Source organism: Trachemys scripta, chromosome 17 (genome assembly GCF_013100865.1).
Source record: "Trachemys scripta elegans isolate TJP31775 chromosome 17, CAS_Tse_1.0, whole genome shotgun sequence".
Classification (NCBI taxonomy): Eukaryota; Metazoa; Chordata; order Testudines; family Emydidae; genus Trachemys; species Trachemys scripta.
In genome coordinates, this window is record NC_048314.1 from 21,962,229 (window position 1) to 21,978,780 (window position 16,552).

At 49.4% G+C, this 16,552-nt stretch overlaps 1 protein-coding gene across 10 annotated transcripts in view; it reads left to right on the forward strand.

The window, feature by feature from the left end:
- The window catches only part of DAB2IP (DAB2 interacting protein), a 328,611-nt gene extending 312,808 nt beyond the window's left edge, over window positions 1-15,803 (forward strand). For 9 of the 10 annotated variants that reach the window (XM_034793819.1, XM_034793816.1, XM_034793818.1 and 6 more), the window contains 3 exons: window positions 2,935-3,137; window positions 6,342-6,429; window positions 10,618-15,803. In XM_034793819.1, the coding sequence (XP_034649710.1) occupies window positions 2,935-3,137; window positions 6,342-6,429; window positions 10,618-10,785 (459 nt within the window). In that variant the 3' untranslated portion in view covers window positions 10,786-15,803. The remainder of the gene's footprint in view (window positions 1-2,934; window positions 3,138-6,341; window positions 6,430-10,617) is intronic. The other variant, XM_034793817.1, reaches the window with a different exon arrangement.
- Window positions 15,804-16,552: the final 749 nt, after the last annotated feature.

The following is a 16,552-nucleotide window of genomic DNA, read 5'->3' on the forward strand; positions in this document are numbered from 1 at the left end:
ATCCTGCTCCCTGCCAAAATATCAAAATGCAAACCCCACCAGAGCCTGGTGTCTCATTCCCATGCAGCATCCTTTGTTACTTTGTTGTCATATCAGTCACTGGCATTAAAGTTCTTCATTAGCATAATCTCTCTCCCCATTACTGTAAGACTTGAATGGTAACCAACAATGAGACAAGTGTTCTAGAGACAGGAGCGACTCCCACGCTCTCCTGAGGCTTCTCCTGCTATCCCTGGAGCTCCCTTACGCTGCTCCTATTTTGAGTGTAGGGTAGGTATTGAATCTCTCCGTGTGTGAGTGACTCCGCTCTGTGCACCGTATGGATGTTGCTGTCTCCCCCCCGTCACCAGGTGGTGTGTGTGTGAACTGTGTCGTCTCAGTGACTCTGTAAAAACCTGATTAAAGGAAAACCGCAGTGATTTGTCACAGCTGTCTTCTGCCCTGGCAGAAGGATCTAATGGGGCTTTCCTATCTCTACCTGCCATCTTCCTAATACTTTAGCTACTCACAAAAAATATTCAGCATCATGAATTCCAAGCCAGGTGGGTTGCGGTTGCAGTTGCTTCTCAGCCAATGGAAATTACTGTAACAATTTGTCATCGGTGGAGCTGCACTGATTGACACGGCTAGAACTGGCCCTTGCCATCTCCAATCCGTGAATGGGGCAGGCTTCTCCCGCCCCGAGAGAGCTGCCAGTCTAGTAATGCTCCCCGGCAGGAGGTCCGGTGTGAGGGCGTACAAGAAATGCAGCCTGCCATTTGAATGCTCAGCAGGGCAGGAGACTTGCAGGGTTATTGTCGAGTACCTTCTGTTTATTTAGCTTTAAAAACAAACAGTTAAATTACCAGCGCTGTAGCCACTGTTTACTAAATCAATATCAAAAGGAACCAGAGCCCTCTTCATTTATTATAACTAGTAATATACTCGGTAAGTTGCCTGAGCTCAGATTTGAAAGTTGTCTGCCTTTAGGCAGGTATTTACAATGTCTCAAACTCCTTTAACAGCTCATCAAAATGGCAGGTTCCTGTTTGCTTATTAATCATTGTTAATTTGGTCGTGCTAGGCCACGTTTAAGCAATTTAGAAAAGTCACTCCTTTCAGAGTAAAAAGCTCTGTTCTATTGCACATTTATACACTGGAGTTTTCCTTTGTCTGAGTAAGTTGTACCGATGCTGAGCTACCACGACAGCTCAATATGATGTTACTGACAAAAAGAAAAATCCCCCGTGTTTTGAACTTGTTCATTCGTTTTCTGTGAGTCTTGTCGCTATTTACTTCTATATTATCAAAAACTTTTCCCGGTTCTTTGACATGAAAAGCACAATAGGTGGAGTCTTGGCTTCCTGCACTAACTCCTCTCCCATTGAGACCTGGGTTGAAATCCTGACTCTGTGGGTTGAGCGAAAGTCAAACTGCACTAGTGTAAAACTGCCAGTCTCTGATCAATCCGTGCCCAGTGCTAGCCCTTGATCCAGCTCCCATTGACTTCAGTAGGAGTTGGCTCTAAGCCATGTATTTGGCTTCAGAAGCACCAGCTTCCTAGGGAAAATGCACATTAATAAAAGCTTGGCCTTAGACAATGGGGCGTTTGTGCCCTGTAGGGGCGTCTGATGGTTGTTCATTAGAGCAAATCCCAGCGGACTGTTTGGGCCCAATTAGAGTAACTCCCGTGGTACGTGACCAAATGTGGTTATCATTTGCTGGCTGCATGATGGTCCATGTGCACTGAGCTTGATGGCCGCAGCGGACAGGTATCAGCCTCACAAAACTACCCTGACAGCAGCTGGCAACGTGGGCAGTCTCCATGGAGAACGATTGAATTGGCTGCAGAGAGGTGCTTTGACAGAGGCTAGTGTGATGAATCTTGCATTGGTGCTGCCTGTGCTGAGACCTTCAGTCTCCAGGGTGGCCAGACCAGCACCTTTCTTTGCAACATTTCAACACTTCCTTTAAAAAAGCAAATAGCCATTCAGCATCGAAAGTGCTACTTGCTGAGAACTCACGTGATCAGCGTGGTCTCCGCTGTTCTCGGTCACCCTGGGGTCCAGCTGTGTGTAATGGTGACGCCCACCATAGCTTCAGCCCCACGTGGCTGGGTTAGCTCCTTTTGAAAAGGTCTTCCAGCTGGGTAACAAAATGTAACACATTCCGGAACTAAGCACGTCCCACCAAAACCCGGCCCAGACTCTGCTCTTGTAGGCATTGCCTGGATTTAGTGGGAACGGTGCCTGAGTCATTCTGGGATTGGCCCTAGACTTGGAAGAGTGGCTTCTTGATGAGCATTTTCACTGTCCTTTGACTCCAGGTGCTGTGAACTCTAAGACTATTGCTGCCCCTTGTCCGATGAGGGATCGCTATTAATGAGCTGTTGCTTGGGCTGCAAGGCTTTCACTTTCGGACAGTCAGTTCTCAAACGTTTTCCCTAAACTCAGGCCGTACGAACCCGTAGGAAACCAGCTTTTCCTAGCGTGCCAGCTGATTGGATTCAGATGTAAGCATGTGCAGAATTCGCAGTGCCGCCCCTTTATTTACATAGACCTGATGAGCAGATGCGTGAAGCCAGAACCCCACCAGTGCTGCCTCACCTGGCTGTGTCTAACCCTGTGTTCAGCCTGAGCAGCTGCCCGCATACATTTGCCATTCAGTGGAGCGAACTTGCACCCTCATTTTAAGTTCCAAACTATGCTAACCAACCATTCTCTGCACCTGCCAGTGACCTGTCATCCCAGCAGAAGGGCAGCTCTGCTCCTCGTGCAGTCTGGAGGAGAAGACGGAAGAGGAGAAGGGTTTGAGCAGCTATTCAGGGTTGCTCCAATGCGGGTTTGCAGCTAGTCTAATGCGAGGAGACGGGCATGGCTGGGTTACTGGAGAGTCTTGGTGAGGGAAAAGCCCTAGTAATAAAAATGCCTTGTGCTTTCTCCTTGAATGCTGCAGTACCAGCAGGACCTGGTGGTGCTGCAGGACAAGCTCCGCATCTCCAACAAGAAGCTGGAGGAGTATGAAAACCGGTTCAAATGCCAGGAGGAGACGACCCAGAAAGTGATGCTGGAGTACCAGGCCCGGCTGGAGGAAAGCGAGGAGCGGCTCCGCAGACAGCAGGAAGATAAAGAGATCCAGATGAAGGGGATCATCAGCAGGTATGGGGGGGAGGGAGAGAGAGAGAGAAACCCCAACGTGTAAATGATTGTAGCAAGGAGGTAGCTGCATGTAGACAACTGGGAGCTTTAGCTCTCCCCCCCCCCCCCCCCCCCCCACTGGCAGCGGGCAAGCAGGACGCTATAGCCCAGCTGAAGGGGGATGGCTTAGTCACCTCAGCAGCAAGGTCCCTGGACCCCATTAGAGCCAGCTGAACTCTGCTGAGGTAGAGAAATGAAGGCAGGTCATTGTGTGGGTCCCGCAAATGAAATCTTACAAACAAGGTTCGTCACAAGTCTTCAGCACAGCCCTCTACCTCTTAAGCTAAGGAATAACCCTCTGTTAGCTGGTTGCAATAGTAGGTTGTTATCCTCTATTGATGAGCCTTTGGAGGAAGGCCTACCACTTAGTGAATATGTTCAATCTGTGTGAACATAAAGATTCTAGGGGTAGGGGGTTGTAAGAGTAGTGCTAATGACTGTGTATTCCTGTAACAACTCGGAGCCCTTGTGATGGAGCAGAACTCCATTGTGCTAGGTGCAGCACAGACACACAACAAGATCGTCCCTGCTAAACGTTCTTTGCCATCATTCCTCTCCTGGCACTGGTGTGCAGTGCACTGCTGCCCTCTGTCGCCCTAGTCGTAGGTGGAGTGTGGCGTCTCTAGCTATAGATTGCAGAGTGCTTTGGGATGGACAGTGCTGTCTAACACTATTTGTTACACACTCAAAATGGCCACGCCCAAGCCTGGCAACAGGATTTCCTGGAAATGGTGCCCTGAAACCTCGGGTCATGTATTCCCATCTCACGTGCATGAGTGGTGCATTGCCCAAGGCCTTTCATGTCCAAAGATGAACAACTGGCCCTGTGCCCAGTAGTAAAGAAAGAATAATTAGCAAAGGGTGTGAATCCAGGATGGATCCAACCAGCTGGAAATTGGTGCCTTCTTTTAGACTGGAAATAAGACATGCGTTTTTAACGGTGAAGTAATTACCCATTGGAACACTTCAGCCGGGGTCGTGGTGGGTTCTCCCTGGGTGACACTTTAAATCAGGATTGGCTAATAGATCTGCACTAGGAAGTATTGGGGGGATGTTCTATGGCCTGTGTCAGATGAGGTGATCACAATGGTCACTTCTGGCCTGAGAATCTATGGATCCATGAAACCTTCAAATTCAGAGTGGGTTGTGGGTTTACAGGCTAAACCTGCAACCAGGTGTGAAATTTCCAGCAAGCTCCTCTCTTAGTAATGGGCTGAATCAAAACTCTCTGAGCTTCCAGGGGCTTGGGCTATCTGAATGTAGCTCCTGGAGCAGGGCTGTAAAAGTACTTTGGAATTTACATAGTGCTGTGTCAGCTCTGAAGCACTTCAGACACTGGGCCAGATTACCCCTTAGCATACCCCACGGGAGTCAATGCAAAGCACCACATTTTCAATCAATCTGTATTTCTTGTGTGTGGGGAAAAGTAGTTCTAAAATCAGCACTGACCCCAAGCTACAAGAGACTCAAACTTCTTCTGAGGTGCAGGCAAGCCTGGGCAACTTCTAGCTTTTCACAGTTTTTCATTTCCTGGGGTCCAGCTGGAAATGGAGGAGCCCTCACCCGCTCCCACGTGCTTTTCCAACCTCAGGTTTGCAAACTTCAGCTATTTTGCTCCAGCGACCCTCTGCCCCTTTGGAGGGGCACCTGTCACTGTTAAAGCTCGGGGCGACAGAAGCCAGAGATTTGCTCAGTTCATTGAATGGTAGAATTTAGAGATGGATGAGACCTCAGAACCCAGCCCAGCTCTCTGGGCTCAGGGTAGGATTTTCCCACTCAGTTTTCTGTACCCCGAGCAATGGGTTTTCTGCCTCTCCTCTTGGGAGATTATGCCTCCAGCAGACATCTCTCACAGTCAGGAAGGTCTAAGTGTTCCTTTCCATCTCATTACTCCTAGCTGGCATCCCAGCTAGCCCTCTGCCCCTGTGGTGTTTACGTACATATAGGCTGATATGGCCCAATGTCACCATCTTTAGCCAAGCTAGACCCATTCAGTTCTTTTAAGCTGCTCTCCTAAATCAGCTGCTCTAAAGCTCCCCCCTCCCACCCCATCCTTTGTTTGCTTGTGTCTAGAGTAGTTTAACAGTCAGACAGAAAACAGCAGGGTTTTGAACTATCGGAGCAGAGAGTTTTGGTTGGTTTGTTTTTTAACCAACAAGCCTCTCAGGGCCAGCATTTTTTCATGGCCCCAGCCCTATTCTGACCTTCACTGCGGAAATTCCACATTCCCTGAACCAGGGGTGCTGTGTGGGCTAATGCCTGCAATGGCACATGAAAAAACTTAGTTTTTTGTGCTCCCTGAAGGCGGGGTTACAACGTGAGAGCTTCCCATTGGTTTGGCCTGCTACTTCACCCCTCGCTCTGAGCTCTCGAGAGGTAAATCAACCCTTCGCCTCCTCTGCTGTCAAGGAGTAAGGGAAGAAATAATCTGTATCATTCATCCTGGGAGGCTGATTTAAATGTCTACCAGACTAATGGCATGGTGGCTGGAGGTGACAGAGCCAGTATAGATCCTAGCACATGTAATTAATGGACTCCTGCACCTGGATGCTCTCTACAGAGGGGCATTGCCTTTCAGGCTGGTGGATCCCGCAAACAGGTGATCAGAGCAACCTCACCCTACTGCTGTGGCAGCCTCCTGGGTCACCAGAGAGCTGGCAGCTGTGCAGGGCTGACCCAGGCTGTGAGTTGAAGAACTGAAATGGGGATGAAGGAGCATGAAGGGGGGAACTTTAACGAGTGCTGGCCTGGAGGGCTCCATGGCTTTCTAACAGGGTGTCTAGTGCCTTTCTGCTCCAGGCCAGCACTCACAGCTAACCTGCTGTGAGCAGGGGTAAGCCAGAGTCATTGGCATCGGTAGCTGTGAGCATAGTGTCTAGTAGGCAGGTGTCCCTATCACAAAACCCACCACGCAGCCGGCAGTCTCAGCAAGAGTGGCCAAGGAGCTGGAACTGGCCAGTCTGTCCTGGGCAGGGCCAGGGCAGGGTGGCAGTGGGAGGGAAGAGGTTACTGCTGCTGCCCCTGCGCTCCTTGTTCTGGTCACAGAGAGGTGCTTTCGGTCTCTCAGGCGAGCTGCTTGCAGCAGCACGAAGCACTGTTTAATAACAGCAGCCAGACTCTCTGCTTCTCGGAAGCTAAGTGTTTGCTTCTGTGTTCTCATGCCAGATTGATGTCGGTCGAGGAGGAATTAAAGAAAGATCACGCGGAAATGCAGGCGGCAGTGGATTCCAAGCAGAAGATTATTGATGCCCAGGTCAGTACCCTTTTAATGTCAAGATGTACGGCAGTCCTGGGGGAACGAGCCACCCTGTTGTGCAGATCCCGTTGTTACTGTCCCAGCGGGCATAGCAAGCCTGGCACTAAACCAATGAGGAGCCAGACCGCAGGTAAGGTTTTAGCCTGACGTGATTCCCATCATGGCGTTTGCACTGCTACAGCACCATCCATCCGAGGGGCTCAGACCTTTGTCTCCCTGGCAGAAGACTGAGGGCATGGGAGGCTGCAGTGGAGCTGGGGGATTCTAGGACCATCTCCACTTCAGTGTAGCCTTAGAAAGGGCTGATTTAAACCCAAAGCAAGTGACGTCTGAGTTAATGGTGGAAGCCTGTCTCTTTCTGAGCCTCCCTTGGGTGCAGTAGTTACACTGCACAGACAGGATAACATCACCACCTGCTCCTCGGATGCTTCTATATCCCATGCCCACTGGTGACTGCAGAGAGATCTCTCTAGGGGAGAAATTACCATGACGGCTAAGAAGTCAGTCCTTCCCTTTATGTACCGGGCAGCCCTCTGATGTTTGTGCTTACTGGTAGTGGGTGTTGCTGGATGGAAAGAGGTGACCTGGAAAGCCACCACAGAGGGGAAGGAAAGATGGAGGAAAAGGGAAGCAAGTATCTGTAGGTCAGAAAGTCACCTACCATGCACTGATGATGAAGGTGGAGAACATCAGGGCTTTGCCCATGAAATGGCAGGAGCAATATAAGAAAGTATCATACAGAGAACATGTACCCTACAGTAGGGTAGAATAGCCTGTTGCTTGCCAGGGACTGCATGTCCCATTGAATGACTAAGAACACTGATAAAGAGTTCAGAGCATGAGCAGGTACCCACCTGTCAGAAGATTGTACAAACCATTCCGCCATTGCTCACAGCTCCCCTTTCCATTCATAGAATCTCAGGGTTGGAAGGGACCTCAGGAGGTCATCTAGTCCAACCCCCTGCTCAAAGCAGGACCAATCCCCAGACAGATTTTTGCCCCAGATCCCTAAGTGGCCCCCTCAAGGATTCAACTCACAACCCTGGGTTTAGCAGGCCAATGCTCAAGCTATCCCCCACTGAGCAGCTGGATGACAGGAGATGCGCAGAAAGGCAAGTCTTCTCCTTCTTCTCGAGGAGTTTGGCGTAAAGGCAGCTGTTTCCATTAGCAGGTCATGTGCAGGACCCAGCTGCTCTCTCCTGCCTGGGCCCACAGAGAGACTCCTCTAGTCACTGTTGAAAATCTGCCCGAACTGAGCTTTTACCTCAGCCCCCTAACAAATGATCAACCTCCCGCCCAACAGTTGCAAAGGCTCCCATTAGCCAATGAGCTGCCACGAAGGAGAGAATTCCAGGGCTGGCTTCCATTTGTTCAGGCACAAATATTTGAAGTTCGTTTCCTAGCTAACTGTAGCACCCAACTCAGCTCATTAAATACATGTGGCCACAATTAACTATGGGTGCCAAAGTCTGTGGGTGTGAAACTGTGCCTGAGATATATAGGCTGTGGATGCTGACACCTGCTCCAGTTTGAACACAGGAACAGAAGATCAGTGTCTTGGCTACCATCTGCAGCCAGGTCCCACTATTCTAGTCTACATGCTTAATGACCCTATTTATCACGGAATGAGTCACCATTCCTGAGTAATGATTTACTGGGTAGCAAATGGGAAAGGAGCAAGGAGAAATGGCGAAAGGAATCTGTTTATCTTTACAGTCATTTGTTCAGCGCTAGTAAATCAGCATGTCCACTTCTCTAGTGTTCAAGCTGAGCTTAGGGGAGGGCGGGGAGTCCATTAACAGACAGCTATTGACAAAGTGCCTTCTGGAGCCTGCAAATTGCGCTTGACTCTCTCGGCCTCACCCTGGCCCTCACACACTACCTGTTTCAACTCCTTTCAGAGCCAGCCTCCAGTGCTGCCTGGCCAGTTTTTTAAACTGGATTTTAGGAACTTTTCCTGGGGCACACGTAGAATTCAGAGGAGGGCACCCGATCCCATCCACTAAGCAGAATTGCTTGCTTCAGAACATCGCGTGGCCAGGCCAGGCATCAATCATTCCCCCATCGTCCAGACACGGTACCTAAGGACCCCGCCGATCAACCAGCATAAGAGGCTCCCTCCTTGCTGGGTTGGGACCTGAACAGGTCCCAGGAAAGCACAGCTGAGCAGAAAGTTACTACTTTCTCCCTTGTGAAATTTCACCCGTTTCTGTGGGTTCGCCACCAAACTTCACACTTTTGTCCTTCCTCATTGCTGAGCTACCTTAGCACATGGGATTCTGCTGCCCACTGAGCTCTGGGCACAAAAATAAGTATCAGTATGGCCTCGCTCTGCCAAAATGCCCTTTGTTGCTTTAACTTGTTGTGCACGGCTCTGAAACAGATCCATGGCCCATACGTTGCTATGGATCAGGCTGAAGGTGGCGGCTCACTCTTTTCTTGACATCAGTGATGCTTTAAATATGAGTGAGAGCAGTGGTTACAACACAGGCGTGCCTCAGTTATCCGTGTCCAGCTCTGCTGGGCAGTGCTTTAAAGATTCTAACCCCCCTAAGTAGACACAGCCTGTTTGCTGGAGTTTCCTTTTGGACGCTTTTCCTACATGGATGCTCTACTATTGGAGTGATGAGTGGAAACAAAGATTTACTTTGATTTTCCAGTTTAAATTGGCCAAATCCTGATCTCCATACGCATTATTCCTGAGCAAAGACTGCACACAGCCGCTCAGTGTGAGGCGCACATCCCGGAGAGCAAGCACCACAATTCAATGTCGACAAGGTCTGCTTGCTCTTCTAAAGTAACGAGTGCTGGATCTGCTCCGAGTTGGAGCATTAAAGACGGAATTGCACACGTGACTAGACTGGGACAGGCCACAGGCAGACAACAGACACTGGTGGCTCTCGGTCATCCTGAGGCCCTGGCCATAGCAGGCAAATGATGAAGTGAGATATGCCCAGATAATTCTGGTAGGTGACCTGCACCCACGCACTGCAGAGGAAGGCGAAAAGCTCCAAGGTCCCTGCCAGTCTAACCTAGGGAGAAATTCCTTCCCCACCCCACACATGGTGATCAGTTAGACCCTGAGCGTGTGAGCAAGAACCAGCTGGCCAAGCCCCTGAGAGAGAGAGAGAATGCTCAGTGCCACCACAGAGCCCTGCTGTTCCTGCCCAAGGTCTCCTCACTAGCCCTGGCTATCCTCAATGCTTCAGAAGCGCAGAACACCCCAGGGGATCCCTTCCGGACCCCTGCAGCTGCAACCTTAGAGCATGAGCTTTACCTTCCTATTTTTAACCAGTTTCTATGCCTCTGGGTTCCACCGCATCCCAAAATTAGCCCCAGTGCTAGGCTAGCGTCAAGGGAAGAATGGTATTCAAAGCAGTGTACAAACAAACAGTCACTAATCTCGCCTCGGAGCGTCCCTCAGGTAAGTATTTCTGTCTGCAGCTGGGGGATCTGAGGAGGGAGGGCTAAGTGACTTACCCAAGTTCACAGAGGGAGATGGTGTCCGAACCACATTGCAGCACAGGAATACTTGGTGCCCATCCTTGTCGTCATAACACTGGACTCTACCCCTCTGTATTCAGTGAAAAATGAGACCCTGTCATCGCAGCTGTCCGGGCAGGCTATCAACTTCTATTAAAACAAAATCAATTAAACATTGATATGAATAACCATTAGAGGAGAGAATTGGGTTTTAGAATATGAACCTTATCCTCATTCTAACTGCTGCTGGGTGGGAGAAAAAAAAATGTGTGTGGCATGTGCCTGTATAATTGGAGAATAATGGAAGCCATTTTATCTCTGTTTTGTTCAGGGTCAATTAGAACATGATGAAATTAATTTAGCTCTGATTCCACTAGTCTGAAAGCCTGACATGTTGAAGTTTATGTGAGCCGAGCTATTATCTGCAGAGCGGCTGGCCCAGGGAGGGCGGGGCTGGCAGTGGTATCTGTTAACACTGTCCTTTGGGACAGAAATTTCCCAATATCCCTGGGTCTGAACTAGTACTATTTACTCAAGTTGTCCAGCCTCCATCATCTGTGAGCTCCTGTAGAACAGGACCTGTGTCCAAATCCTCCCTGGGTTTGCTAAACCAAAGCTGACCCTGCTTTTGCACACCTCTGCAAGGAGGCAGTTTCCACAGGCTCGCTCACTGAAAGCGCCCCACTTTCTGTTTGATTGCAGGAGAAACGTATTGCTTCACTGGATGCGGCCAACGCACGGTTAATGAGTGCCCTTACTCAGCTGAAAGAGAGGTACAGCATGCAGACACGTAACGGGATCTCCCCCACAAACCCAACTAAATTACAGATTACAGAGAACGGAGAATTCAGAAACAGCAGCAATTGTTAACCCGCGGAGGGAGCTGCTGCAGGAGAGGAGGCCTGGCCTGAAAGACTGCGCAGCAGCAGGGGTGAGCCGTGCTTCAGAGAATGGCTGCTGTCTTTCCCCCGCTCCCCAAGGAACCAGCTCCTTACTGCAGACAGCGCACGTGACTGCTCCTTGGTGGGAGACGCCAACGCCAGCGAGTTGAGGGGACCGAAAGACCGAGTTGTGTGAAATGTGTGGCAAAAGGAGAGCTCCGTATACGGGGGGATTGCTGTCACGGGTGGATTTAAGTCAGTGTTTAATGTTTAACCTTTTCCTTCTCAAACTGCCCAAAGGACACACCTCACACTCCTCCTGGCCCGTAATAATGGCCTTGGGGTGCCAGTAAGCAAAATAAAGGGGGCTGTGACAGCCTGTGCCAGGCCCAGTCAGGCTAGCTTCAGTGGTGGGTTCCTGCTGGTAAAAGCTCAGTGGAGGATGAGAATGTATTGTTGTGAAACGCACTTAGTCTAATTCCAGCCCCCGTCAGGAAATGCTCTGCCATGGCACTTAGTTTGCTCGGCGGGTCATTCTGTGTAGCTTCAGGTCGGGGTGGCCGCAGCACATCCCTCCTGTGTGCCACTTGGAGTAGGCTCCACGCATTGGTCCATGAACGAGCGCCTTTCCCCGGGCGTTGTTCACTAGGAGAGATTTCCTGTGCCATGCTGGAGGTAGTGTGCCACCGTCAGTTTAACGCTCACACAAGAGAACTGGTGTTTGAATGAAATCCGAGTGACTCGGGAGAGCAGGGTCTGAAGTGCAAGGACAAAGCTCGCTCTGTGTGCAGGGTGGTAGCCAAGGGAATGCCAGCACAGATAGCCACCAGGGTAGGTCACTTGGAGGGGAGAGAATAGCACTTTAGCAAGAATTGCTGGGCTACGCCGTGTCACAGCAAGCGTTCCCTCACCTGAGAGTCCATGCATATTACACCTAAGATGGCACCTTGCAGCAAGAGAACAGCATTCTGTATTCGCTTTACTTTTTGCCAATTTCCTAGTCAGACGCCCAGCTGGTGCAGGCTTGTGCCCAAGGCAGTGGGACTGTTGTACGCCAGCAGAGAAGGGGAGCTGGTGTTCTAGGGATGGTTTCTTTATTTCTAGATGCAGCTTCTTCTTGGCAATCTAAGGAGGGGAGGGAAGGGCACATTGCCTTGTCACAAGTATAACACAATGAGACGTTCCACACGAGTAGCATCCCACTAAACTTCCTGCTATTGAACACAGCAAATATCACGTCCACTCATCTCGCCCAGGTGCTCAGCCATTGGGTTGTGAAGTGTGGATTGTTAGCCAAAAATCACTCAGAAAAATGTTGTGAAGCCCCATCACGATTCAGGAAATGGAATCGGTTTTACACCAGTATTTGTTTAGGATGCGGCTGCTTGCTCAGAAGAGGAAGGGTTATTTGTGGGGGGGAGGGGGTGCTATAGGCAAAGATGTGTGCTAAACAGTCAGGAAAAAGAAAAAGCCTGAAGCAGCATGAAGGTTGGTAATTGTATTTCTTTTCTTTCACAGTATGCATTAGAAACAAATACATTTCTGGAATACTGCCCTCTTTAGATTGGGAATGAGCACTGCATGGAAATTAACAGCCTCGAAGGATGTAAAACATGCTCATAAGGGAGTAACCAACAGGAACAGCAGCAGCCACCGAAATGCCCCTGGTCAGGAGGCACTGTGCAGACATAAGCCAGGATTAGACTTTCCTAACTGCTGAGACAAGTAGCTTCGGCACATTCAGACGCGCGTTGCTCAGCGGAGGGGCCAGCTCCTTAGTGGGGGATTGTGCCACTGACCTGCCGCCAGTGCAGGTTTGTTTGTTTTTTTAAAGTTAGTCCTTTGTGATTCCCAGTCTCAGAACAGGTCATTAATACTGAGACCCAGAGAGATGGTTTCTCTGAGACACGGATGCCACTGTACAGTGTATAGGACATCTGCCTATTCCTCCCATTAAGAGCATATACTTGCTGTATGCTTGTCCTAGTTTGCCCAGTACCATGTGTAAAGGTACAGTCAGAAGGGACTAGGATACTGAATTGTGCATAGGCGTAGGTACCAACTCCACAGTATCTAGTCTGTGCTAGCAGGACACTGTTTGCGTTTCTGTGCTGTCCTGCAACCGCAAATCCTAAAAAGATTCACCGTGGAGGGGATTATTTTAAAGTTAAAGCTGCTTTTTTCTAAAAGCTTCTCTTCCACGGAAGCCCCAGCCCAGGTCACACAGGGCTGCACCTTCTGCAGCTCCGGATCTTGGATGGTTGACGGTCTGTCTGCGCTCGAAGCTCTCCACACGCAAGGAATGCCGTCCCATCTCTTGATTTAAATTCACAGAGTGGCGTGAAAATAAGACCAAAAAGAGGAGCTCCTCAGAGCCAAGTGACCATTGAATATTGGAGAATTAGCACAAATGGCTTTGAAGAAGCTCACAAAACTGACAGCCCCAGGAGAAAGACCCAGACAGGTTAGGAGTATACAGGGTACTATGAACAATTTGGTACATACGCTTACATCCGCCTTTGTCTCAGTGTCAAATATCTTTAAAGAAGCCTGCAAAAAAAAGACTCTTTTTAAACAGCTGATGCCCGGAGATGTACTTTTAGCTCTGGTTATTTTTTTAGGGTCTGAAATATTCCTCCTGTGAAAGATGGAAGCTGTTTCACATAGAATGCTAGGCAGGGGTGGTGGAGGGGTGCCCTAGCAGGGACTGATTTCCATTCTTACACGGAAACTTCAGGGAATTGTTTTTGGATGCAAATTCAGTGCTTGCCCTAAGAACTGGCAGAGGGACCCCCACTCCCCACCCCAGAAACAATTGTCTATTTAGAACTGAAGCTAAGTACTATACATCTTAACCTATTCCTCAGCCCTGAGCCAATCCATTGCTCCATTAACTTTACAGGGACTACATTACAAAGTCTTGGTTAACACCAAAATCTCAGTTAAAGCGTGCACATTGTGCTGCTGGCGTAGCAGAAAACCTAAACCCTTTCACAGGGAGTTATTTAAAAACTAACATTTCCAGATCCGACCCCTTCTGATGTTCTGTAGTTTCCTGAGCCAGTATGAAAAGGAACTCAGTCCCAGAAGAAATCTCTTCTTTGGAGAGATGCCCCCTAAACTGCAAAGCATGGGATCCGGATCTGGAGGTTTGGTTCAGGCCCATCTCTAACTGTGTTACTTCCGTTTGTGGTTTTGTTATTTATAAGCTGCACACCAGTGTGTGGGGCTGTGAGTGCAATGCCTGTCCTCAAGCCTGGTGTTTCGCATAGCAATACCAGAGACAATGTGCAGAGGTGCTCCCAGTGACAGAGAGTAAAACAACCACTCTACTGACCATCCTGCGACCTGCTGTTTTCCTTCTCGTGCTTTCTGCGACAAGAGCCTATTCTAGTGCAAAAACTGTAAACGTGCAGACAAAACAAACATTCACAGATTTTTATCTTAATGCAAGTCTTACAATTTTTTGTATATGTTCTTGGTGTTTGACTGTAATGTACCTATTCAGCCAACGGTTGTATATAGTCATTTACTTCTGGTGCTGCTTATTTGGTCAGGATTTGAGTGTCTCTACTGCTGGTTTGTTTGAGTTTTGTTGTTTTGTTTTTAAACAGAGGTGGGCTCAAGTAAGCAAATTCAGATCTGGGTTCAGATTTGGGGTGATCGAGAGCAAACGGGCAAGGCTTTGGGATGTGAACTACCCCACGGTTGCTGCACGCTGTAAGTCTAATACAACGGGGGTTGTGCTTTAAGTTCAGAGCCAGAAGCTCCAGGGAGATTTCCTACCACCTACAACAGTTTAGTAACTAACTGCTTCTCCCTGTCCCCTCCACATCTAGTAAGCAGAAATGTCCTCCACCCAAACGGGTCCTTGGAATTCTGCACTTTGTGGTTTTTGCTTGTCGCTGTTCGAGCACTCCTGGCATTGTGAGCAGTGTCCTGGCTCCCCCCGCCTGGGTACAGCTGTGTAACTTTCTGCCAGCTGCAGGACACACCAGGTTATGCTGGAGGTCTCCCCAGGCATGTAATAGGGATTTGCTGGACCTGGGTGACAATAGCTGTGCTTCATTAGTTCCACCAAGCTCATTGCCCTTTCTGTAACAATAAACTCCCTCCGCCCGGGAAGAAAACCAAGCAAAGGTACGGGGGGGGGGGGAACAACCCTGCACTGATCTCCAGGGCCTGGCTTCCCCACAGATCACCTCTTGGATCTTTTCCAGCACTGTTCCGGCATGCTGCATTCAGGGCGAGCTGGGACTCCAACTCTGCCCTTCCAGTTCTGTAATCTGAAGTGAGTGCTGCTGTTGCTGTTCCTTCGTTCCCAAGTGATTCCTTGAACTGCCCCAGCCGGGAGGCTGTTCACTTCTAGCCAGATACTGTGTCTGTGCTAACGTCCCCCCCCCATTTATGGGTCAGCTCCGGGCACCCTTGTGTGACTGCTGTGCAGAGAAGAGTTGTCATTTTCTTTTCTTGGAGGGGGAGTGTATCTAATTTGGGCCAGAGAGAAACCTGTTCATTTGCTGAGCAGGGTCTTTCCAAACCACGGACAGTCTACAACAATCCTCAAATGCTGGAGCAGGGGTTTGGTTTCGCCAGTTGACTTTCACGGGTAACGTGAGGTGTGACATTGCTGTAAATTTTAGGTGGTTCTGCATCAACTATCGGTACCCAAAGTGCTGTCTCCATGGTCACATATTCCTTTATCATCCATCACTGTGTCTTAAGATATACCTCTCTCTCTGTAGATCTGCTTAGGCTGATACTTGTTCCTGATGAGCAGTCGCTATGTTTTATATCCTCTTATGAAGAAAAAACAAACAAAAAACCTTTTTTGTAAGTATGTTTAAAAACAAAGCAAAGTGGAAGTGTTTGCTGAAACTCCTTCAGCCTCTTTTAAACTATGTAATAATGTACAGAGAAAGTTGTTGGTGTTCAAAGAAATGATGTGGACGTGCAATTTCTGTACATTTGCAATTAGAAATATTAAAGATTTATTTAGCTATTTTATGTCAGGTCGCCCGTAGCTTTAATCAGCCAAACCCCTGTCCTTCTGGGCCTGGGGGGCAGGCTAAGGCTGAGTCATTAGTCTTCTATGGGACCAAATACTACAACAAAACTGCAGGGCTCTTCAAGTGCTTAGTGGGAGGGAGGATGTTCCTAGACAGAAACCAAAAGATCTCCGGGAAGTGGAAGGGGAGATGCTGGAAACCACCTTGTTAGGGGCAAGGTCTCAAGACTGGCACAAGGCTAATCGCTGGTGAAATGTAGAACAGCACCAAGGCACCAGAGGACATTCACGCTGTACCCTGCACCCCCCCACTCCTCTTCGGGACACTGATGCCAGACCTGGCGACGGAGCTTGGAACCTCTCCCTCCAGCAGGAGAACAGTTGAACAAGATACAAAAGAAAGTTCCAGGGTGCACAGACCTAGGAGAAGGGATTTTTTTAAAGCAGAGCAGGCGGCCCAGGGTTTGCTAAGATAATGGCAGCACCAAGGGGCTTGCTGGGAAAGCAAGTTAGTCCTGGAAGCAGGGGATGATGGATCAAACATGCCCCACCTAGCACCAGCCCCCGCCCCTGGAGGACCCCAGACACTGATGCCCAGTGGCTGCAGCGTGCACATGGTGAGACTAGATCCCAGGAACACAGACACTGCGCAGCTGGGATCCGCCCCTACGCCGGGCAAACCTGCCCGCCTGTCGGGGAGAAGTACAGCAACTATGGCACTCCAACAGGCCCGAGGCTGGCATTCTGC